The 23,568-nt window shown below is 53.6% G+C and overlaps 5 protein-coding genes across 5 annotated transcripts; 1 reads left to right on the plus strand and 4 right to left on the minus strand.

The window, feature by feature from the left end:
- Positions 1-148: 148 nt before the first annotated feature.
- Positions 149-5,225, plus strand: BKA58DRAFT_421654 (uncharacterized protein). The gene is made up of 5 exons (XM_046172792.1): positions 149-428; positions 476-751; positions 801-1,004; positions 1,051-4,796; positions 4,855-5,225. The coding sequence occupies exons 1-5, from the start codon at positions 398-400 to the stop codon at positions 4,885-4,887; spliced, it is 4,290 nt and encodes a 1,429-aa protein (XP_046024248.1). The 5' UTR covers positions 149-397; the 3' UTR covers positions 4,888-5,225.
- A 175-nt stretch (positions 5,226-5,400) lies between these two features.
- BKA58DRAFT_459082 (uncharacterized protein) lies at positions 5,401-7,310 on the minus strand (the record flags this gene model as incomplete). Its single annotated transcript, XM_046174705.1, has 5 exons — positions 6,746-7,310; positions 6,567-6,687; positions 5,886-6,479; positions 5,790-5,853; positions 5,401-5,642 (listed from the first exon to the last, which is right to left on the minus strand). The coding sequence occupies exons 1-5, from the start codon at positions 6,835-6,837 to the stop codon at positions 5,401-5,403; spliced, it is 1,113 nt and encodes a 370-aa protein (XP_046024249.1). The 5' UTR covers positions 6,838-7,310.
- On the minus strand, positions 7,170-9,220 carry BKA58DRAFT_192669 (maltose permease MAL61). The gene is made up of 3 exons (XM_046165650.1): positions 8,435-9,220; positions 7,530-8,385; positions 7,170-7,471 (listed from the first exon to the last, which is right to left on the minus strand). The coding sequence occupies exons 1-3, from the start codon at positions 9,021-9,023 to the stop codon at positions 7,201-7,203; spliced, it is 1,716 nt and encodes a 571-aa protein (XP_046024250.1). The 5' UTR covers positions 9,024-9,220; the 3' UTR covers positions 7,170-7,200.
- A 509-nt stretch (positions 9,221-9,729) lies between these two features.
- BKA58DRAFT_386707 (major facilitator superfamily domain-containing protein) lies at positions 9,730-11,623 on the minus strand. Its single transcript, XM_046170496.1, has 2 exons — positions 10,405-11,623; positions 9,730-10,349 (listed from the first exon to the last, which is right to left on the minus strand). The coding sequence occupies exons 1-2, from the start codon at positions 11,379-11,381 to the stop codon at positions 9,857-9,859; spliced, it is 1,470 nt and encodes a 489-aa protein (XP_046024251.1). The 5' UTR covers positions 11,382-11,623; the 3' UTR covers positions 9,730-9,856.
- A 151-nt stretch (positions 11,624-11,774) lies between these two features.
- BKA58DRAFT_421658 (lovastatin nonaketide synthase) lies at positions 11,775-23,561 on the minus strand. Its single transcript, XM_046172793.1, has 12 exons — positions 23,072-23,561; positions 22,871-23,015; positions 15,467-22,812; positions 14,781-14,994; positions 14,654-14,733; positions 14,485-14,598; positions 14,125-14,436; positions 13,743-14,092; positions 12,808-12,931; positions 12,705-12,752; positions 12,423-12,650; positions 11,775-12,368 (listed from the first exon to the last, which is right to left on the minus strand). The coding sequence occupies exons 1-12, from the start codon at positions 23,339-23,341 to the stop codon at positions 12,174-12,176; spliced, it is 9,426 nt and encodes a 3,141-aa protein (XP_046024252.1). The 5' UTR covers positions 23,342-23,561; the 3' UTR covers positions 11,775-12,173.
- Positions 23,562-23,568: the final 7 nt, after the last annotated feature.

The raw sequence follows: 23,568 nt of genomic DNA on the forward strand, positions 1-23,568 counted from the left end.
GTGGCAGCGCGGGATGTAATGCATGGGACAGCGTGGCTGGGCCCGTGACAGCTGCTGTGTTCCCGCCCAATAGACGAGTTGCGAGCATCGACGCAGCACTAACGACTAACTCGCGCCTAGCATCACTAGGATCAAGCTTCCGGCGCATCTCCCTCAAGGCCAACTCCCCATCAACATTGCTACCACCATCGCCGCCCCTTGACCCCAAACGGCTTTCCATCGCTACTCGAAGGTGTTTTTTCGCGTGTAGCCGCCGGCCGCTAGCCCTGCAGCATTCCACCGCCCGGCCGCCCAAAGCTTCCCCGCTCCATTACACGACAGCGCCGGGAGCTTCAGCCTCATCCACCCAGGCAGAAGCCTAACAACCACGAGCGCCGTCCACGGAGCCCACGCAGCCATGGCGGACCTCGCACAGAGCGGCGAATTGAGTGCGTGCTGACATACACTTGGACAAGTCCCAGCTAATGCGGCGCAGACCAGCCCGTCCTCAACCTGACGCCTGAGGAGAAGCGCGTCTTCCAGTTCCTCTTCCAGCAAGCCGACACGGAGAAGCTGGGCGTCATAACAGGCGAGATTGCCGTCAAGTTCTTCGAGCGCACCAAGTTAGCACCCGCTGTCCTGGGCGAGATATGGCAGATTGCAGACACGGAGAACCGTGGTCTCCTGACCATGGCTGGCTTCTGCCAGGTCCTGCGCCTCATTGGACACTACCAGGCCGGCAGAGATCCGGCTCCAGAGCTGGCATTCAGACGTACGGCCTCAATCGCTCTTAGTATCGCTATGCGCTAACACTCTCGTAGCTGCGCCCCTGCCCAAGTTCGAGGGCTTGAACATCCCATCCGCTCCTCCCGCCGCCCCGAGCTTCTCTCCACAGCCCACCGGTTCGATACAACCTCAGATGAGCGGCAATGGCCCCATCCGAGTGCCTCCGCTAGCACCCGCCAAGGCTGCTGAATACGCAGGCCTATTCGAGAAGTCTGGTGCCGTCAATGGCGTGCTGTCTGGTAGGTATCTCGATATGCGAGTAGGGCGACTCTCTAACACACCCAGGCGAGAATGCAAAGGAGATCTTCGAGAAAGCGCGGTTACCCAATGAAGTCCTTGGTCGCATATGGAACCTCTCCGATACGGAGCAGCGTGGCGCCTTGAATGTGACCGAGTTCATCATTGCCATGCACATGCTCGCTTCCTACCGAATAGGCAATATGAAGGCCCTCCCGACCGCCCTACCCCCAGGCCTGTACGAAGCCGCCTCGCGACGAGGACAACTCCCACCTCCACCAGGCCGACCCGACCAATCCATGTCCATCCCGCGCCAGTTCAGTGGGCAGCAAAACCAGCCACGGCAATCGAGCCCGCTTGGACGGACACCATTTGGAGCACCGGCTCCAGCACCCCAACCAACCGGCAGCGATTGGCTGATCAGCCCACAAGAGAAGGCTTCATACGACAACCTCTTCAAGACGGTCGACACTATGGGTCGCGGTTTCATTACTGGAGACCAGGCAGTGCGCTTCTTCAGCGACTCCGGGCTGCCCGAAGATGTCCTCGCAGGGATATGGGACCTCGCAGACATCAATTCGGAGGGTCAGCTGTCCAAGGACGAGTTCGCAGTCGCAATGTACCTCATCCGTCAACAACGGAAGGGAGACCAGCTTCCAGCAACGTTACCACCCAGCCTGATCCCCCCGAGCCTACGAACAGCCGCCAACCAAGCAGTACCAGTAGCCGCTCCTCAGCCAGCGCCACCCGTTCCTCGCGCCGCCAAATCAGCTGCAGATGATCTCTTCGGACTCGACGCCTTCACAGCACCGGCTCCTGCTCCTCAGCAACCGCAATCGACAGGCGGCTCTGCTACCTTCAGCAAGCCATTCGAGGCTGATCCTTTCGGAAGCAAGCCAACTTCGCCCACGTCTCCTCACCCATTCCAGCCTCAACCGCGAAACCCCGCTTCCACCTTCAAGCCGTTCATGCCTAGTTCTTCATTTGGTCAGACTCTTACTGCGCATTCTACAGGCCAATCGGGTACTTCTGGCGTGCCACAACACTCCACACCATCCGCGATGGACGATTTGCTGGGTGGAGAGGATGTTGCCGAGATCAACAAGAAGCTGACGCAAGACTCGACTGACCTGGCCAACATGTCTAACCAGATGACCACTCTCCGAAACCAGATGCAGGAGGTTCAGAACAAGAAGACTGCGACCGAGGGCGATCTCAACAGTGTCAACACTCAGAAGCGCGACCTTGAGCTGCGCCTCTCGCAATTTAAGACCCAGTACGACCAGGAAGTCAAGGCTGTCAAGGCGCTAGAGGACCGACTGGCTGCCTCTCGCAACGAGACACGCAAGCTGCAACAGGACCTTGCTATGATCGAGGGCTCTTACCAGGATCTCCAGAATCAGCACCGCCAGGTGGGAGGTCAACTTGAGGCTGACCAACGCGAGAACAACAGCTTGAAAGAACGCATCCGCCAGCTCAACACCGAGATTGGACAGCTGCGTCCTCAGCTTGACAAGATGAGGAACGATGCCCGACAGCAGAAGGGCATGGTTGCTATCAACAAGAAGCAGCTTGCTACCAATGAGGGAGAACGCGACAAGATTAGGAACGAAATGAACGACTTGACCAGGTCGCAGGAAGAGGGCACCCGCAGTCCGCAGGCCCAGACCCCCGCCGTCGCCGTCAGCCCTGCGGCGTCCACTACAAGCCAGAGCACCAACCCATTCTTCCGCAAGTCGCCCCAGCCCGTTGCGGAGAACACCATGTCGCCATCTGGATTCGCACGTGAAGGACCTCACAAGGACTTTGATAGCGTTTTTGGTAGCTTCGGCACTCCCCAGAGCACAGCACCTCCCGTCTCTTTCCGTCCCGATAACCAGAGCCAAGGTCCCAGCTTCTCTGTTCCCTCCGGCCAATCAGTACGCTCTTCCGAAGGACCTGACGTTCCCACACCCTCTACTTCACCCCCTCTGTCTTCTTACCAAGAATCTCCACGCGCTGCAGACCCGCCAGCTCCCCCTGAGTCGCGTCAATTCGGCTCTTCATTCCTGCCTTTGAGGGAAGGGGGTCAGCGATCCGACTCGTTCAGCTCTTCCGTGCGAGGTACTGCTCCTGCCAGCAGATATGGTGGCCCTGGCAACGAGACACCTACAATCTCCCAGGCATCTCCTGCGAGCACTCCAATAGCAGAAAAACCTACGGTGGAGCGAACAGAAACTAACCGTACGGAGACCGACAATTTTAATCCTTCTCTGTTCAACCGTAACTTCTCAGCATCTCCTGTAGCCAGTATCACCAGTGATACTCAGCGCTCAACCAGGGCTGAAGACCGTAAGGATGCCTTTTCCAACTTCGGAGCACCTTCAGCTGGTGTTGGACAAGACATTCCTGGTGCTTTCCCACGAGAGGCTGCTACGCCCCTTCAGCAGAACCAGACTGGAGAGAGCAGTCTGAGCGCTCCCAACAGGAACATCAACCGCGCCGACCCCTTCGGCAGCACCTCTGGCGAACAACCTCGTGGAGGCAAGGATGATTTCGATGCAGCATTCGCTGGCTTCGGTCCCAGTCGTCAGAACACTGCTACGGCATCCACCACAAGCGCACCCGCGGATAACTCCAACAGGTTCAACAAGGAGTTCCCTCCGATCGAGGACCTCGCTCACGATGATGACAGCGACAGTAACGATGAGCGTGGATTCGATGACAATTTCACATCCGCGTCGCCAAACCAGAAGCGTACTAGCACTGGTCAAGAGCAACGCTCCCAGCAACAGCAGCGGCCAGGTACTGCGTCAAGTGACGAGCTATACAGAGCCCCACCACCAACTACTCGCCTCGACTCCAACATCGGTGGCTTGCCCTCTCCTAGCGCGCAGAAGTCGCCGCCTACCTACGAGTCCAGTGTGAACCAGACCAGAAGTGGATCGAACCAATTCCCCCCTGAGTTCGGTGGTCTTCTTCCTGCTCGCGAGGACCCAACGTCGCCGGGATCTCCTGACACCGCGCAAGGCCCGGAGAAGTCGTACAATCCTCCTGGCGGTCACGGAGCTGCTCTATTTGGTGGCCCTTCCAAGTCTGCGACCACATCGCCCCCTCCTCTAGATACTCCATCTTCGACTGTTCCATCCGACCAATACCACTCTGCAGTATCGTACGGTGCCAATGAGAACAACAAGGGCCCATCGCCGTCCAGCAACGTCCCTCAACTCGGCAAGTCTGCTTTCAACGATGACTTCGACGCCGGATTTGATGATCTAGCAGATGCCAAGGAGGATGACCGGGCTGATGACGACTTCATGTTCTCTTCGCAGAACCGTGAAGGTCTCGACGAGTTCAACCCAGTATTTGACTCTCCAGCTGCCTCCAAGTCAAACACCATGGCTTCTCAGCAGACTCCCACCGGCAAGCCTCGCGGCGATGACAGTTTCAGTGACTTTGAACATTTGTCACAAACGTTCGGAGGACAGCCCCAGCAGCCTCAACCCGCAGCCTCGTCTCAGGACTGGGACGCCATCTTCTCCAACCTCGAGTCGTCGCAGACCGACAAGGGCTCGCACTCGCAGCAGGCCTCAACTGATTTTGGCAAGTCCGTCTTTGACACTCTTGACAACGAAGAGGCTGCTGCTTCTTCATCCAAGTCTCAGGGATTATCGCCTCAGATGCCCACGCTTGGTCGTGCGATCAGCACTGGAACCGAGCATGATGATCCTATCCTCAAGAAGCTGACTGGTATGGGCTATGGCCGCAACGACGCCTTGTCTGCGCTCGAGAAGTACGACTACGACATCAACAAGGTAAGCAATGCATTTATCTCTTCAGTATGAACGAACACAGACTAACAACTTCCATTAGGCCGCCGACCACCTGGCTTCCGGAGGAAACTAAACCCCCCGATTACTCCCACTCCAAACCGCCACACACACACTCGCGCACCCCGGATCGCTCTTTTGTATGAGTACATATGTTTAGCATGGCTTTGTCACAACAAACCTTTCACACCCTTGAGCGTTGGGCTTCTCTCTCTCCTGTTTTCCACTGTCGCTGCGACGCACGCCCTTTTCCTTTGTTCACGCTTACTCTTCTTGTACTAAAGCTTTGCGCTTGAGACGGAGGCTTTTGGGCCAGTCTTGATGCTGGCTGTTTAGTAGGGAGGGGTTGGGTCTGAGCGATTGGTGTGTCTTGTGCATATGGTTAGTTAATTAATCTAATTCGGTTTTGCTTTATTGATGAATTGTTGTGTGCTTATTGTGCAGTGAACATGTGTTTTGATGTTGATTAGAGCTTTGTAGCCCCCCCACTCAAATAATGTCTTGCCGTGTAGCACAGCTACATGAAGTCGCCATACTGATCACACGGTTCGTATCGTGATTATCGTTTTTGGAATCCAAATGGACCCTCCTAAATATTGCGGTGGCTAAAGCGATTCAAAGCACCCGATTCCTCCCATCGCATTTTCAGGGCTTCGCGCACCTTGAGCTTGATCCCCATGTCTAGAGTCTGATCTCGCTTGAACAGGAATTTCCCAGTCGTAGCGCTCATCTTCTGGTCCTTCGTCTTTGTCGCCTTCTCCATCTGTTTCTTCCTCGTCCTCGTCGCTTTCTTCGTTGGTTGCTTCCTCATCTTCCTTGCTTTCTTCATCCCTGTCTTGCTCATTCTTGTCGTTTGCAACATTACGCGCATGAAGAATATAATGCCGCGTTGGGTCCTCATCCGTATCCTCTTCTGTCTCCCATCTCACGTTAGCCCACTGATGCAAACATACGCGTCGTAACGAGCAAACCGCATACCTTTCGCCATTACTCTTCCGTCATGCTGGAGAATCGACGAGGCGGCCACCACTAGGGCTTCACACTTTCAGCAGATGCCAAATACCTTATTCTTACATCATCATTTGTTCTCTGTCTCGGTGTACACATTTCATCCAGGTTTACTTGAAAAACCCTGATCGACTTGCCTCTGTGTATGAGATCATACACAGGCCGTCTGATCGACTCGAGGACATTGAGTATAACTCGCTCATGTTCCATATCGTAGGGATAGCGAAATCGAGATCCACCAAGTAAAATCTGCCCAAGCTGGAAAGATGTCTCAAGGCGGATGCAAATCTCGTGTTTGCGTTTCGCAGGCAGAAGCTCGAAGTCTTGGAGATGTTTACGAATAGTCGCCAATTCATCCTCGCTTTGCAGTTCAGCCTCGCAGAGGTTGAGCGCGAGCATGAACTTGCGGATGAACTGATACGGCCTCGTTCCGAGCTTGAACGGATCGGCGCGGAACAACTTGCTCGTCTCTTGAGCGGATGTGATGTAGAAACTGTTGATATTGTAATACGACTCTGTGAGTTCTTGTGCTACGTGCTCTCCGAAGTATGCTGGATCCATGGCCCAGGACTTAGGTTGCATGTGAAGACTTTCACCCGAAACATCAAGTGCCTCAACACCCTCGCTCCACTGCGAGTCGAACCATCCGGTGCGTATGCTCTTGCCATATGCATCACGAAACTCTAGCCCGGGTTATTCCGGTGTACTTTGAGGCTGGGCTGTCGGGCCGACAATGTAGATGTATACCATGTATCGCAGCTCTCTTGGTAAGACGGCGTGGAACTCGCTAGCTAGTTCGCGACATGATTTTCGCGCAGCGATTGCGGCTTCTTCTGCTCTTTGGTGTTCTAAAGGGGAGGCCTTGTATCTACAAATACTTGGCGGTTAGCAGAGATTTTAATTCAAATGGGACCGATGGATCATACGTTGGTATCAAGTCGATCTCTTCGTTGAATTTGCATCGCATTAATCCCTTGGATCTTTCGACGAGGGCATCGTGATCAGGTTCCGTATACATAATGGTTGAGGGAGGTGAGACGGATCTGTTGAGAGAAACCAGAAAAATTTCAGAAGAGAGAGGGTATCTATGTCCGCGGCATAATGCCCCGCCCTCGCAGTACCCTTACTTGTGGAGTTCAATCAGGTTGGACGAGTGCTATACTGTACATAGAATAACGTGCATAGACACTCGCGTCTGCATTGCATTGCATTGCATTGCTCCACCACACAAATCGAATCGTAGAGTCTTTCATGATAAGAAGTTCGATCAAAATGATACCCAACAACCCCACAATCGTTTATACAACAGACATGCATAATCATACGCTCATACACGTTCCCCCCTTACACCACTACATACGCACCCTAAATCTTCATGTCATTAAACCTTCGAAACACCAACAGCAACAGATTCAGTTCTCACAGCAGCATCAACTTTCTCTTCATAGCGATCAAAAGCAGCAGTTCCCTGGATATGGCTGTCCTCAAACACATCGACAGTCGTGCTCGCAAACTTGCGCGCGCTGATGCGCTTCTCGAAGAGAAGATCGAGTTCAGCGAAGGAGCGGCCCTTGGGTTCGGGAAGGCGGAAGTAGGTGTAGATGATACTTAGGAAGCAGGAGCCGGCCCAGAAGAATCCGGCGTAGTTACCCCTGTGATGATGGTTAGTGGGTGGATATGAAGAGAGAGGGGAGAAGGGAGGGGACGTACCAGTTCCAGGCTCCGGGGTTAAGCATGTAGGGCGTGAGGACTGAGGTGATGATGCCGATTACGTTGTAGAGGTTGCGACCAAGTACGACGGTCTTGATAGCGAGGCGACGGGTGGATAGCTCGGCAACGAGGGAGTAGCATACGGTGCCGACGGTGAGTTGGTAGAACATAGCCCATACAATCATCATGGCTCCGGTAGCCATGGCGCCTGTCTCCCGCTGAGATGCTGGTACCAGGCCAAGGAAACCCATGACGAAGAGCATAGCGCATAGTCCGCAGAGACCACCTAGGTAGAGCGTTCGACGTCCGAAACCGACTTTCATGAGGTACCACGCGCCAAAGACACCGGCCATGTTAATACCGTACTGACCCATTGCGAAATCGTACGAAGTCGATGCGGGCAGACCCGCCTGTTGGAGGAAGTAGGAAGAGTAACCCGAGAAAGCGTTTCCACTCAAATTTTGCATCGCCCAGGCCATGCAGACAATCTCCGTACGACGCAAATCAGTACCCTTGAAGCAGTCCCAATAGCTTGCTCCTTGAGTGATCTTCTCTTCGAGCGCAGTCGTGTGCACCATCATGGCTACCGTCTCGTCGGCATCGAAATCAGTTTCTCGGTCAAGGCTGGTGAGTCGAAGCAGGGATTTCTTCGCATCTTCGATCCGTCCTTTACGGACTAACCACCATGGCGATTCGGGGGCTAGGAAGACACCGATGATGAGAGGGACGGGCCACATCCATTGGAGGGCGTATGGGATGCGGTAGGACCACTCATCTGGTCGGTCGACCATGGAGCGGATGACGCCGATACCGATGACTTGGCCGAGACCCCAGCAGAAGTTGACGTAGGTAGTTACTAATCAATGTAAGCTTGTGCGTCTGAGAGTAGATCTTGGAAAACTTACAGTATCCACGCAGAGCAACGGGGCAGACCTCGCAAGCGTATGTGATAGTAAGTGTCTGGAAGACACCCCAAGGGATACCACAGAGAATCTCCGCAATCAGCAAGTGCACCACCGTCTGAGCCGTGAAGAAGATGGTGGTGAACCCAATGATCAGAAGCAAGCAACCCATGACAGTGTATCGGTATCCAATAGCCTCACTGATCCATCCATTGAGGAAAAGACCAATGATCTCGCCCACAATAACTCCGTTGGACAGTCCAGCTTGCCATGGCGCAGGGATTTCCCAAGAGCCATCCGGAAGCTGCTCGCCGTACTTTTGCTTAAACTGCGGGAATCCAAAGAAGTTGTTCAGCAAGCAGACGTCGTAGCCTTCCATGACGATACACGTGCTGATAAGGACAGACCATCCAATCGCCTTGGGGTAGAGTTTGATACCCTGCATCAGCGTCATCTTGCGCTCCTTGTCCGTAGCAAGCCGCGCATCGCCAACAAGCTTGTTAGCAGCGCGCTTGTGATCTGACTCCTCATGATCTCCATAATGCTCGAACGGGGGCGTTGTCGTAGGCTGAATATCCTTCTCTTCCGCCATGACTGCTCTCTTCCTTCAACTCTCTTTCTTGCAAACCAGAGAATATCGGGCCGATGGCGATCCGTCCAGGGCTGGGCTGCTTTGGGAACGATAGTGGGGTGCTGCAACGCTGCTCCACACACTCTCGAACCAGGACAAAAGTAAAGAGAAATCCGGGGAAACTGCTACCGTGACATTGGGTGGTAGGACATGAGGCGGTCTTTAAGCATAAAATTTTGCGGGGTCTAGCATGGCTTTCGGGTAAGCGTGGCTGTAGCGGCGAACCATGCAAGCCAGGGTCTGGGTCGCGTGCAGACAGGTGGAGCTTTCATCTCCTGCGGCCGTGCAGGGACGTGATTGGGTCGTCCCATATGCGACCTTATTGCTATGGGTTAGGAAGACAGAGACGGATGCTGGTGGCTCGGGTAATTCTTCGTTCACATGGTCTCGTGGCACGCCTTGTGCATGCCCAGGTGGTCTGTCCTTGGCTAGATCGTGGGTGTTCACGATCGGAGCGGTGGCCGACAAGCTGACCGTTGAGCTGGACTACTCGCGCATACTATGTGCATCTCTAGGTCAGCCACACCGAAAATCGGCAATAGCGACCGCGCCGTAGTGAATTGCTGATAGCTGTGATGTCGGAGGATGTTGCCAGTGTACACGCGGAATTATCCAAGTCAGCCCAAGAAGGAATTTGCCGAGGTAGCGCCTTCGGCTTCCACCCGTACCTGGCGGTGTAGTGTCAAACGGCATATTGAACATTCTAGAAGTTGTGGAATCTACTGAATCTGCATCGAGATGGTATTGGTCTAGTAGTGTTCCTTTTTTATGCCGTCAAGTTCGTGCAAGCTACATCAAGTAGTCCTGTGTCCATTCGCGGGCTCGTCAATAGTGTCATCCTCCTCTACACCAGTAGTTGCTTCCGGTTCTTCACTCCGCGGCTGCACCCTCCCGCCAAAGAATGCGAGAAGCAATAAATCATACGTCGCTTTCAAGCTACCAGCTGCAACAAAAGCTACCCAGAAACGATCATTGCCGGCAAGTACTCCTGTCAGACTCGGTCCACTACTTTGGGATAGTGTCTTGAGTATGTTGACTACGCCCATAACAGCTGTTCGCTCTTCTGGTAAGACGACAATCGAAAGGAAGGCTGATCGAGGTGCCTGATCCATAGAATTGAGCACAGAGCGGCCAACGAGTAGGCAGATGGTTAGAGCCAGCCCCGATGGCACGGGCAGTAGCGCGAGGAATACAGAAGAAGGCAGATGAGTGAAGACCATTGCTTGGATCAAGCCGAGACGTTTGGCCAGGCTTGAGGCGAACACGTTGCCTAGCGTCGACACGAACCTGTATGTTCATGAGTATGTGGCTTAGGATACGGTTTAGTTAGATAGGTACTTACCATGTTGCAGACATGATGCCACCTAGCTTCCCTTTCGGTAGATCAAATTTTCGTTCCATGTAGTAGTTGATCAAGCTGAAGGGAACCATCCCCGAGCCCAAAGAATCCAGAAAGAACAAGCTGCAGAGTTTAATGAGAACAATGCGACTCGACTTGGAGATCTTGCTGAGGGAATGCCAAAACCTCTTAGGCTTCTTGGGGGCTGCATCTTGAGTTGCGGTATCTCGATTCTCTGTCTCGTCGGTGTTCAGCAACGGCTCGGTCTCAGCTGATGCAGCAGATTTGTTCCGTTCATCGTTCCAGTCGCTATGTTCGCATCTCTGGCTCAGAAAGAGAGTCATCAGAGCCTTGACACACCCGACACCAGTGTAAATCCAGAAGATGGCGCGATACGCATCCAGATCCGACCAACCCTCGATAGCCTGCAAGTTATCGACAGCAACACCACCAACTGCCAACCCCGTTGACGTGCCCAGTACAGCCAAGACGACATACCAAGTATACACATCCGACCTCTTATCCTCGGCTACCAGATGCGCCAACGTCGACTCCTCCACAGCTCTGAACGGCCCGATCTCGTTCCCACTAGGACTGATGACACCGACGATAGCTGCTAGAAGCAAAGCCACATAGTTGCTCGTTGTCGCGAAAACAGCGCCGGATATTGCCATGGACGTGGCTCCAAGGAGTAATGTTCGGCGCCGTCCTAGCGTATCCGCGACAAGTGTGAGGAGGAGGCTGACGACTACATCGCCCAGCAACGTCAATGACATAAAGAGACCGATTTGTTCGTCTGAAAATCCTTGCTCTTGGAAGAAGAGTGCGAGAATGAGTGCAACGCTTCCATATGCGAACAGACGAATGTACCGTGCCAGAATGAGGATGTAGACGTCTTTTCCAGCATGTTTCATCGTCGCGAGACCGAGTTCGCGGCCGAGCCATTGTGCCGCTTTGACAGGCGCATCACGAACAGACATGCTCCGAGGCTCAGGGTAGGATGGGTGTTACAGGAATGGCGAAGTTAAAACACCAGCACTCTAAGGCATTGGAAAGGCTAGAAGGGTTAAGGAACGAAAAAGAAGAGAAGGGGCTCGGGTTATGATTGCTTTTCCGAAGCCATCACGGACCGGAGTGTTTAGTGTTGCCTGGAGGCCTCTGGCCTAGTCGAGTTTCGCGTCATACGTCAGCGCCTGCATTTTACCGGAAGCGGGAAGGGGCGAAGGGTACTCGGCATCCATAGATGTCAAAGGGCGCATCAAAGGCGTAAATCAGTTGTGAAAACTATCGCGCAGCAGTCTTTGTAAGTGAAACGTTAGTAGCGAGGTTGTTTGTGAAGCTTTTTTTCATCAGCTTTGTGGTGACTGAACTGGCGTCTTCACATCACTAGAGCGCAAGTTTGTTTGTGGAACCTGCACGACGGATCTAGAAGATGAAGTCTGATTGCCCATATTAAAGAACACCTGAGACACCGAAGGGAAGAGACCTAGTGGCCACCACAAATTGTAATGCAGACACCAGCCCATCCCAGAAATCCAAACGAGAGCCCCCATTCTATGCGATCGGATGTCGCCATGCTAGCACAACTTCGGGATGGAAACGTGGAGATGGTGACGAATGGGGGACATGACGGTCATGTATCAGTGCGCGTTATCGTAGTACTGCACCAATCCTCGCATGGCGTAAAGGCAGGAGATCAACACCTACGCCGTGTATTGCTCATCCGTAGACACCGGTCCGTTCTCCGACACATAACAACTCTTCCTCTTTCTCTAGCAGCAACCACCGCCGGATCCGTTTTGAACACCCTGGCCCTGGCCGATGGGAACTGTGGGCTTGGTGTTGGCGGTTGTGGTACCCATGCGCTCCTTGATCTGGCGGGCCATGGTAAGGAAAGCTTGCTCGACGTTGGTGGCGCTCTTTGCGGAGGTCTCAAGGAAGGGGATGCCGAGGCTGTCTGCGAACTCCTATTTGCGCTGTTAGATGGCTTGCGTCTTTTAGTGTTGGTGGCATGATGGTACCTTTGCTACGGTGTACTCGACAACCTTCTTGTCCGCCATATCGGACTTGTTGCCCACCAGCAGCTTGTTGACGCCCTCGGTTGCGTATCGGTCAATCTCCTGCAGCCACTGCTTTACGTTGTTGAAGGAGTCCATGTCGGTGACATCGTAGACGACGCAGATGCCGTGAGCGCCGCGGTAGTACGAGGATGTGATGGTTCGGAAGCGCTCTTGGCCGGCGGTATCCCACTGCGATGACGGTCAGTACCCTCGCCAAGACGCGGCATTCTCCAGTGTACGTACGATCTGTAGCTTCACCGTCTTACCATCGAGCTCGATCGTTCGGATTTTCTGGGGCGTGTTAGATTATCGCCGACCTGGGCTGCAGGTGCGCGGGACAACGCACGAAGTCGACACCGATGGTCGAGATGTAGCTCTCGGTGTATGTGTCGTCTGCGAAACGAAGGAGCAGGCACGACTTTCCGACACCAGAGTCACCGATGAGGAGGAGCTTGAAGAGGTAGTCGTATCTGTGGAAGCGAGCCGTCAGTGGGAGCCTTGCAGGGCGAGACGGGCAGCATCAGGGCTGCCGGTGATGGGAAAAAGTAACTCTGCAAGTCTTCAAGTTAGCACAGTCTCAACCCCAAATTTGGCGGCGCTGTCCCCGGCCTGTGGCGGTGGGCGTCGCGCGGAGGTTACGTACCACTCAGGGTTCATGATGGCGGTGTTGCGGGGGCGGGAGGAGGGTAGAGACTAATGTATGTAAGTTGGGGGTAGTCAGAGGCAGTCGTTGTGGGGTATCGCGGGTCGTCGAGGCGGACGGTGTTAAGTAGAGGGTGGTGAGGTGCAATGCGCGGATACCAGATGTGAATAGCTTGGCATTCAGCCAGGCCCAAATCCGTGGTCACAAGTTGCCGTAGCTTGTCGCGCCATCAACATCACATTCACGCCTGCTTATCTGCCGCCTAACTTTCTCCACTGAGACGCCCGTTTCCCGTCTGACGTATGACTCTCGGTGTGTCTCGTTGCCAGTCCAAGACAGTCGCTGATCACGCATCATCATGTACAGTGCCAGGTGGGTGCCATCAGTGCACCCACGTGACAGCCGCCAGGGTCCACCGCCCTACTCAGCCCGCCATGGCACACATCACCGCCGTCAGATTACGGGTGACTTCAGGCTACTTCATCATGGAATGGAGAATGTGTCATTCGCTTGCAGCAGTGTGCGGTCCGTCGTACGTCGTTGCCTTTGACGTAGCCCAACCTGCTAGTTCTATAGCACCATAACCCTAAACCCCCATATAGTACAGACATCAGGACAAGTTCATCGCTACATATTACATAATTTTGCCGAAAGCAGGGATCAGTGTTTGGGCCAACCAGAAGGAGAAGACGAGCTTGGGTCCTGTCATGAGCAGCTTGGGCGTCAGTCCCTTGAAGAAGGAAGTGAATCCCTCGTGCTTCATCATGTTGGACACGATCCTGAAGCCGCTCTCGGGGTTCTCAAAGTTCCTGTTCTGGATACGCGTCTTGATGACATCGAGAGGGGCAGAGACGACGAGCGATGCGCTGGCTCCGGCGATGGAGGCGACAAAGTTTTGCGACCATGATGCCGAGTTGTAGTCGGTGAGTTTGTAGAAGTACTCCTTGGCGACAGCGGAACCACCGAAGAGCTGGGGGCATGTTAGTATCTAGGTAGCTGTAAGCAGAGCGGTGCACATACTGCGAATGATCCTGGCGCGTTACGTGCTGCCGTCCATCCCCAACCACGGTATAGCCCGAGCCCTTCGTCGGAGATGATCTTGAACAGCCCACGGCCTCGGAAAGCCTCAGGGTTGGTTTGTCGCTTGATCTTGAGAACATCCAACGGCAGGAGGACAATCTCACCGATACCGATTATGGAACCAGCAGTCGCGTGCATGATGGCTTTGCCGTTGCCCTTGCCGAATGCGCGGTCGAAGCTGTCACCGTGGTTGTGGGCAAGGTAGTCGCGTACGAAGGGCTGTCCGCCGAACTTGTATACTCGTTGAAGGATCTATTCCTGTTAGTCTGAGTTCTTACGTGCTCGCACTTTTCAACGCACCTTGTATGCGGCGGCATATCCGAGACCGGGGAACAGTGAGAGGAATCGCCCAGAGACTGACGCGCCGGCCGCGTCTCTGAAGACGACCTTGTTGAGATGTGCTGCGTTCTCAATCTACATGTGTTCGAGTCAGAGGCCGTCGGGGTATTATATTGTCCACATGTCGCACCTTGCCAATGTTGCTCATTAACCGCTTCGCCGTGGTGTCGACCGGATGGAAGACCATGAGCTCTGCGATTCCCGCACATCCTGTCCATGTCAGATATGCTGTATTGACTTCACGACGACTTATGTACCTGCACCCAAGACCCTAGCTGTGTTGGACTCCCTCTTGTACACCTTTGCGGACGAGTTGGTGCCGGCAGCGACTTGCGCAACCTTTGCAGCGGCTTCGGAAGGTGATGGCGTCATGTTCGAAAACTTGGAGCAAGGCAGAAATTGGCAATTGACAAGAGTGAGAGGGAGCAACAGCGCAAGGCAATTGCGGTACCGAGCAGTGAAGAACGGGAGCTAGAGATAAGATGCCCAACGATACCCGCTCTAAACAAAAAATCGTCGGGGAAGCGAGTTCGATGTCCGGCATCGCCCCGCCAAGCATTGACCACGCCACTACCACACGCGCCGAAGACGCGAAACTTTGTCCTTCCATCCCGACTCGCACCAGCAGCATCACATCACGCGATTGAGGTGTATTTCGCCCGAGATATGCGAATCCAGCTTCGAATAGCATAGGGAATCAATCAGGTCGGAAGTCAACAATTGACACGTGACGCGCACGATGAAGGCCCAGTTCTCAGATCGTAAGTAATTCAATAACTAGCTAATCATAACATACAAGAAGATTCGTACAACATAACAAACGCTCCGTTTCTACGCGCGATCTGGTTTAAAAACAAATGCTTTGCGCCTATCCTTTCCTTTCTGCGACCAAGCCAGCGAACTCGCTGAGTGAAGGTGTCTGCAGAATCTCGAAGATACTGACTTTAGCTTTAACAACGCTACCCAACCAGTTTCGGAAGTCTACAGCAACCAGGGAATCGACGCCGATGCTTGTGAGCGCGTCAGCAGTGTCAATGGCGCTCGTCTCCAGATTGAACAAGTCGGCAACCTTGGCTACCAGCAGGTCCGTAACAACCTCCTTCGCCTTGTTGTCACCCGCAGACAGTGCCGACAACTGAGATACCAATCCATCGATGTTCTTGGAGGACTCAGACTGTCCCTGAGCTGAGGCTTCTATCGTTGTGTCATCGCCCAGTCGAAGGGTTCCCAATCGACGGTCGTTCTTCACCGCTGGATCGTCAACCAACTTGCTGTATCCAGTGATACACGTAATGACCTGACTGTTTTCGGCCCGGCGTCGACTTGGGTTCCTGATTGCATCCTCGAATAGTCGCAATACGTGGGCAATTGGAAGACATTTCATGCCAAGGGCCTTCTCCACGCGGTTCTTCACCACATCTCCACCTTGTGCGACATATCCGACATCGTCAATAGGACCAAGATCAATTGTCACAGCAGGTAGGCCAAGGGAAGTGCGGTATCGCGCAATCGCGTCTTGGAACGTACCGCCAGCGGTGTAGTTGCTCTGTGACACGTTGCCGAGAACTGCAGTGGCAGAAGAGGTCGTGATGAAGAATTCGAGGTCGGGCAGGTTGTTGTGAAGGGCCCAGGTGCCAGTGACTTTGGGGCCAATGGCCTTCTGCCACTGCTCGAAGGTCATGCTTTCAAAGACCGTGTCGTCGAGAATTGCAGCAATCTGAAGAACTCCACGGATCGGAGGTAACTCTGCTTTCACGTCTGCGAGGAGACTACAGACCGCTCCTGCGTCGGCAATGTCGCAGTTGCGAAGATGAACGTTGCAACCGTGCTCTTGCCCTTGTTCAACTAACGCCAATCCCTTCGGATGAGCGACAGCATTGCGGGAAACGATCAACAGGTTCTTGACCCCCTGTTCCAACATCCACGAAGCGGTGGCAAGTCCGATACCTCCAAGACCTCCAACGATCATGAAGGTAGAGTCCGGAGCTTCTAGGCCAAGCGACGTTTCAGCCTTCGGGATGACATGAACCTCGTCACCTGGCTGTGGCAGGATCACAGCACTACCCAAGTTGCTCCCACCTCGGACATACTGGAGCGCTTCATGGATCTCAGCCAGCTTGAAGATCTTGATTGGCGTCGCGGGTTTCGCTTCTTTGTACTGCAACAATTCGATGGAGTTGGCTAATGCTCTGTGAAACATGGCGCCTCTCATCTCGCTGTACTGGACGGTATCAAGACCAGTCATGGACACTCCGCGGCCAAAGGGTGACATGTCAAGGTACTTTGCCTTCTCGGTATCAGCCTTACCGATCTGCACGAAGCGACCAAATGGTGCAGTGCACTCCCAAGATGCTTTGAGCAACGGCCCGGTAACCGAGCTTAGCGTCACATCCACTCCCTCGCTGTTCGTCTGAGACTTGATAGCAGAAACGAGAGAGGCGGCTTCACCCTGCAGGATATGGCTGGGAGCGATGTTGTAATTTTCCAGCAGAACTCGACGCTCTTCGTTTGTTCCACAAGTGACGAAGATCTCGGCTCCGATGTTCTCCGCCAGTGCAAGAGCAGCCTGGCCAACACCTACCGTATCAAAGTGTAACAACACTCGCTCATGCTTCTGAAGTCTTGCGATGTCGCGTAAGGCTAAGCAGGCGGTCGAATATGCATATGGGGTGGACGCGGCTTCTTCCCATGTAAATTTGTCGGAAACCTTGACGACGCTGGTCCAGTGAGCGCGACCGGCGTTGCTGATAGGTCCTTTGAAGATACCGCACACTCGATCTCCAACGCGAAGTCCAGAATCTCGTGTGTCCGGGCCAAGGTTCCTGATGATACCACTGCTCTCATGCGCAGCCGACTCGTTCTCTTCACTCGCCCCTACAATGTTCAGCCCAAAGGCTTTCGCTTCGATCTCAACAAATCCACTCGGCAGATCTTTCGCCGCATCAGATATGTCCACAAAGCAGGACTCTGCGCCAGATGTACCGCTGCCTGGTGGTTGTAGGACGAGTGATTTTCCGGAATAGCTGAACTCCTGCAGCTGTAGAGGTTGTGCGCCTCCGCTGGCAACCCGATCCTGTTCAAAATCCGGATAGATGCGGGGAACGTACAAGTTCTGGTCTTTGGCGGAATATTCCCAATCAATGTTGATGTTCTCAGATGAGCTGTAATCAAAGCTTTGCTTGAACACATGCGCAAGCATCAGGATGGTCTCAATTGGTAATGATTGCTGGGGTGGCTCGCATGCCAGCCGAACGTATCGTGTACTTGGATCTTCGCGTCGCAGAGTTCTCAAGAGACCAGTCACCTGGGCAAAGCGTGGATGTTCATCATCGACAGCTCCACCAAAGCTCAGCCAAAAAATGCCCTTGGACCGAAACAGGAGACTACGGAGCTTCGCAAATGTATCGCGATCCATGGTATCGATGAAAGGTGTGCCATGGTCGAGCGCCATGATGAGCAGACGGTCACTGTCTGCCTCAACTTCATCGAGAGTCTCTACCGAGGGAGCTGAACCAGTAACGTGCTGCACAGTTCCGGATACTTGATCCAACCAGGCTTGAGGTTCCGAAGCTGACGGTACAACAATGGAAATTGAAGACGGATACAATGGATCCTGGGTTTTGGCGTGCGACAAGATGGTGCTGGTAAACTGGACTTCAGGGTTCTCGCAGTCTCCAATCTCGAACTCGACGCCAGTGAAGCCTGCGGCTTTCAGGGCCTTGTCCCATACTCCCAGGTTAACGTAAGGGCATGTTTGGCGTTCAGGCTCTTCGCTCAACCACCATCTCTCAACAGTTCCAAAGATCAACTGGACGTCGAGCGAATCCTGGCTTCCTTCGAGCAAGACGAGCTGGCCTCCTGGTCGCAGCAGCTTTCTGACGTTCGACAAGGTGCGCTCCAGGCTCGGTGTCGCATGAAGCACATGTGAGGCAACTACAAGATCGTAACTATGGGCTGCGAAACCCTGCTCGGTCGGGTCTTGCTCAATGTCGAGCTTGGAGTAGTCCATCTTGTCTTCCCAAGTGGCAAACTTGGTCTTTGCTGCGCCAAAGAACCCTGAAGAGATATCCGTAAAGTCGTAATGGCCCAGTAGCGAAGCGCCTGACTCTTGCTCCGATCGCGCAGCGAAAGCATCCAAAACAACGGATGTTGCTCCGCCAGTTCCACCACCGATCTCGATTACTTTGGCTCCGGATTCCACAACAGAGTAAAGCTCGACAATCTTTCGGAGATGCTTGTAAGAGCCGTTGCAAAGCTGCGGTAGCTGCTCGTAGTAGCGATTCAAAAGTCCGTCTTCCATCATCAACTCCAAAGGTGTCAACTTGCCTTGCACGATGTCACACAGATGGCTTCCAACGCGCTGGACCAACTCTCCGGACGCGTTGGTTTGAGCCACTCGATTACAGAGCTCCTCGATAGAAGCTTTGTCTCTCGTGGACCATTCGTCGCTCCCTGACATCAGGGTACCTTTGTCCGCTGTCAGGATGATGGAGTTCATCCATTCGTAGAACCTCTTGTGATACCAAGTCCATTGGTCGTCAGCCTTGGGTCCCAGCTGCTCCAGAGTTCTGGCAATATGGTGGTAAGATATCTCGCGGACATCCCTTGCAAAGTCTAGTTCAGACTGGGTTAGGGGAATCCTCATCAAGTCCTTGATATCATCCGGGATAGCATAGTGGATGTCGAGTTCCCATCGGCTTTTGGAATGGATCGCAGGATGCCCTGACTTCGCATCTTGCGCACCCGTGGCCGCCTGGGTAACCCGCTGGAGACGAAAGTTCTGCATCTCGAACGATCCTGTTTGGTGTGCATCATCTCCTGTGGGAAACACTAAGCCAGTGAAGGTCGAACCTTTGGTGCCTGACGACAGGCAGTCCAGGCTTGCGAGCAACCGCTGGTCCGCATGCGTACCGAGCTGGGACGCCACGATCACCTTCTGGATCGAGCGAGGGATGAACATTGCATCCTTCGTGAGAGCGGCGGGTAGGGTCGCATAACAGCATTGGAAGATTGAGTCCAGCGTCGTTGGGTGTATTATGTATTGCTGTTCGCGTTCAAAGGCCGCTGGAGCGACAGAGAACTCGGTTTCCGATCGTTCACGAAGAACGCGACTCCCAACAATGTTCTGGAATGTTGGTCCGTGGTGGAAGCCCGAATCTCGCAACCTTTGGTACAGGGTCTCGGGCTCGATCTCCTTGGTGTGCTTTTGGTGAGACAGTACAGAGCCAAGAGAAGCCCTGGCATCCTCTACTAATTGCACGCTGTGGTCTGGTCTAGCTGTGATGCAGCCCTTGCAGTGCTGTATCCAAGCATGCTTGGCGCTGACCGACCACAACTCAAAATCGTACCAATCGGCGTTGTCGAGGTCTTTGTCGCTGCAAGGACGGAGCGAGAAATGAATTTCTGTTCCTCTGTTTGACAAGCTCGACGTTTGTGGTATGATCAGAGCGTTGATGATGTCTACATCTCTCAAATGATAGTGCAAATTGGGTACATCCTGGTCAGGCTTGCTCTTAAGAAGACACATTGCTTCGATAGCCATTGACACATATCCTGCACCTGGCAGAACCACGCTCCCCTCCAGTTGGTGGTCAACCAGCCAAGAAATGTCGTTGGTGCGAAGGAAGTTGCGCCAGGTCGGAGTCAAAGGGTTCGATCCAGGAATAACCCTGCCGAGCAACTCATGGGGCTTGAAGCGCTTGTATCGGTGCTCTTCGGAAGCCCTTGGCTCAATCTTGTAGGAAGTCTGATGATTCCAAGGATATTCTGGAAGGTCGTGTATATACCTTGAATGGTGTGAGATGTTGGATTGGGGCTTGTTTACTATAGTGAGATGGACGGGGTAGCCTCGCGCCACGAGGGCACAGACGACGTCTTGCGCGGTGTCAATCGCATTCAAAGGCCGCTTCAGACAAGAAAGATACGGCATGCGTGTCTCGCCGAGCGTTTGTCTGACGGGACCTGACAAGGTGTCGTGCGCTCCAATTTCCAGGAAGATGGAGACCCGGCGATTCGGTGTTGGCGCTTCACCCTCAGGCTTTGTCGACCCAAAGACTAACGCTTCCAACGCGTTCGAGAACAAGACGGGACTAGTGAGATTGCGTACCCAGTGTGCGGCCTCAAAAGTAGAACGCGAAGTGACAATGTCACCCGTCACTGGAGATGCAAAGAGGACGTCGAGCTTGCCTTCTGTGATTGGTCCTAGAAGTTCCTCGAGGCAACTCTGGTACTCCTCCGCCATGTGCTCCATGTGGTGAGAGTGATAGGCGAGAGGGACCTTCAGCTTCCGTGCGAAGACATCATCTTCTGCCAAACGGTCTGCGACTTCTTCCAGGGCATCCATATCACCAGAGATCGTAACACTGGATGGGCTGTTGACACAAGCAACTACCACCTTACCATCAGAAGAGAGATCAGTCAGGTACTCTCGGACTTCCTCAGCACCAAGACCAACAGCCATCATGCCGCCCGATAGGTTTGTGAGCTTCTGGTACTTCTTGGCAAGTCGTCCACGGTGATATACGACACCAACAGCTTCCTTGAACGAAAGAACGCCTGCGGCGTATGCTGCCGCAATCTCACCACTCGAGTGACTGACAACACCTGAAGGAACGACATTCCACGATCGCAGCAAATCTACCAAGCAGAGCTGAACAACGACACTGAGCGGTTGGCTAAGCTCAATCTCACCGACCTTTGTCGTCTTCGCATCACGCGATAGCTCTTCTCTCAACGACCAAAGCGCACCAAACTCCCGCAAGTGGGTCTCCGCTTGATCGATGGATGAGCTGAACACCTCAGATGAGGTCATGAGCTCGCGGCCCATAGCGTACCATTGCGCACCCTGACCGTTGAAGACGTAACCTATACGGACTGGCGCAGAAGATGCGCGGGTCGGCTTCAAGCGGCTGTCTTCGAGGGCGTCGGCCAGTTGCTCTAGACTGCGGGCCTTGACGGCAACGGTCCATGGGAACCTCGATCTGCGCTCCGAAAGCGTGTAGGCTAAGTCGTTGGGCGCTGGGGCATTCCCTTCCTGGAGAGTGTTGCGGATGTACTTTGCTAGGTCTTTGCATCGTGTGACTGCACCGGCCTCTTCTTTGGCGCTCAGCATGTAGACCAGAGATGACGGTTCGGTAGAGCTGTCGGAAGGTTGATCAACGCCATTGGTCGCATGGCCGTTGCTAAGGGCATGACCGTTGGTACTTGGGTGTCCTTTGATGTCGGCATGTCCATTAGCGCTGGCGTGTCCATCGGTGCTCGTATGTCCATTGGCGATCTCGCCGTCGCCATTCTGAAGTGCATAGCGACGTTGTGTGCTAGGGCTTGGGGGTGCATCGAGGATGACATGTGCATTGGTTCCACCATAACCGAAGTTGTTGACAGATATCCTGAGCGGCTTGTCTTGTGGCCATGGCGTCAGGGCTGTCGGTACCTGAAGCTTCCAATCCTCCAGTGGTATGTTCGGATTGGCTTTCTCGAAGGTAGGGTTTGCCGGTATTTGCTTATGGCGTAAAATGAGAGCTGCTTTGATGACTGCTGCTAGCCCACTAACAGGTTCAGTGTGGCCGATGTTACTCTTGACAGAGCCGACCCAGATTGGGTCAAACTTCTCTCTTGAGTTACCGAAGGTCAATGCCAAGGCTTCGGCTTCAATAGCGTCACCCCCGGTTCCTGTGCCGTGGGCTTCGACGTAGCCTGTCGACGAGAGGTCAATTCCTGCCCGGCTATAGCATTGCTTGATGAGCTGCTGTTGTGCATCCATAGACGGAGATGTTATCGTCCCGGTCCTACCGTCCTGGTTGACAGCCGATTCGCGAATCAAAGCGTGGATGTGGTCGCCGTCTCTCACCGCTGCGGAGTAGTTCTTCAGCACCAGCACCGCCATGCCTTCGCCCCTGCCATAACCCCCGAAGCGATGATCCATGGAATAGCATTTTCCATCTTCGTGTAGTAGACCCAGATTCGAAATGGCGATGTAGAAATCTTGGTTCAAAATCGCATTGGAAGCTCCAATGATGGAGACTTCTGATTCCTGATTCCGGATGCTGTTGACACCCATGTGCAGGGCTACTAGACCACCTGAACATCCCGTGTCGACAGTAACACTGGGTCCCATCAGGTTGTAAAAATGTGAAACTCGGTTGGCGAACATTGCTGGGCCGTTTCCTGTGACGAGAGACGTGGGCATTGCGTCCGCATCTTTCATCATCATCTCGGTGTAGTCTCTGCCGAAGGTCGCGGAGTATACAGAGGTATTTGAACCAGAAAGCTTCTCGATGGGAAGTCCCGCTGTCATTGTATTAGCTCTGGCAAGAAGACGCATTAGGCCATTGGGTTGCTGGCTTACCACTCTCAGTCGCATTGTATACTCCTTCTAACAACAGTCTCAGCTGAGGGTCCATGGACTTCGCAACCTCCGCCGTAAGGTTGAAGAATGGCGCATCGAACTCAGTTAAATCGTCCTCAATAAAGTAGCCGCCCTTTACATGGAGCTACAAGCGAATTATTAGCTACCGCCCTTGATCTCGAGAGAGACTATAAAACTTACACTATCTGTCCGCAGAGGATCAGGATGCGATGTTTTGCTAATGTCGAAACGGCTCTTGGGAACTTCTGACCAGCAGCTTTCGCCGCTGGATAATGTGTGCCATAGACCATCGAGATTGGATGCGGACCCGCCGAACTTGCAGCTGATGCCGACTATCGCTATCGCGTTCGAGAGGTCATCGGATTTCGGTTGTGGAGGAGAATCAGAGGGTACGCCGTTCATATCCGGGATGCCGTTCGTGGGAGTGGTGTCAGTGTAGTAGAGCGGCATTATGAAAAGGCAGGTGTGATGGGTATCTTCGTTATTGGTATCAGTTAGATAAGAAAGAAGTGCTCCAAGAGGTAGGCTTAGGCATATATTGCTATTTGGTGCAAAAGGTAATCAGACATGGAAGGACGACTACGTATGCTCCCGGCTTAAACAACGCTGACCCGCCATCGCGATGCGGTCTTTGCATCCGATGGAACTCTTTCACGACCCGAAACCATGGCCAAAAC

This window comes from Alternaria rosae (genome assembly GCF_020736505.1).
Source record: "Alternaria rosae strain MPI-PUGE-AT-0040 chromosome Unknown BKA58scaffold_6, whole genome shotgun sequence".
NCBI classification, from domain to species: Eukaryota; Fungi; Ascomycota; class Dothideomycetes; order Pleosporales; family Pleosporaceae; genus Alternaria; species Alternaria rosae.

Coding starts and splice junctions, on each gene's coding strand:
- BKA58DRAFT_421654 (XM_046172792.1), top strand. CDS start 398: ATGGCGGACCTCGCACAGAGCGGCGAATTGA. Junction 1,005..1,050: donor CGTCAATGGCGTGCTGTCTG/GTAGGTATCTCG, acceptor TAACACACCCAG/GCGAGAATGCAAAGGAGATC. Junction 4,797..4,854: donor ACGACTACGACATCAACAAG/GTAAGCAATGCA, acceptor AACTTCCATTAG/GCCGCCGACCACCTGGCTTC.
- BKA58DRAFT_192669 (XM_046165650.1), bottom strand. CDS start 9,023: ATGGCGGAAGAGAAGGATATTCAGCCTACGACAACGCCCCCGTTCGAG. Junction 8,386..8,434: donor CGTTGCTCTGCGTGGATACT/GTAAGTTTTCCA, acceptor TACATTGATTAG/TAACTACCTACGTCAACTTC. Junction 7,472..7,529: donor AACCCCGGAGCCTGGAACTG/GTACGTCCCCTC, acceptor CCATCATCACAG/GGGTAACTACGCCGGATTCT.
- BKA58DRAFT_386707 (XM_046170496.1), bottom strand. CDS start 11,381: ATGTCTGTTCGTGATGCGCCTGTCAAAGCGGCACAATGGCTCGGCCGC. Junction 10,350..10,404: donor GGCATCATGTCTGCAACATG/GTAAGTACCTAT, acceptor ATGAACATACAG/GTTCGTGTCGACGCTAGGCA.
- BKA58DRAFT_421658 (XM_046172793.1), bottom strand. CDS start 23,341: ATGCCGCTCTACTACACTGACACCACTCCCACGAACGGCATCCCGGAT. Junction 14,734..14,780: donor AGCTAGGGTCTTGGGTGCAG/GTACATAAGTCG, acceptor TGACATGGACAG/GATGTGCGGGAATCGCAGAG. Junction 12,651..12,704: donor AGACGGTGAAGCTACAGATC/GTACGTACACTG, acceptor CCGTCATCGCAG/TGGGATACCGCCGGCCAAGA.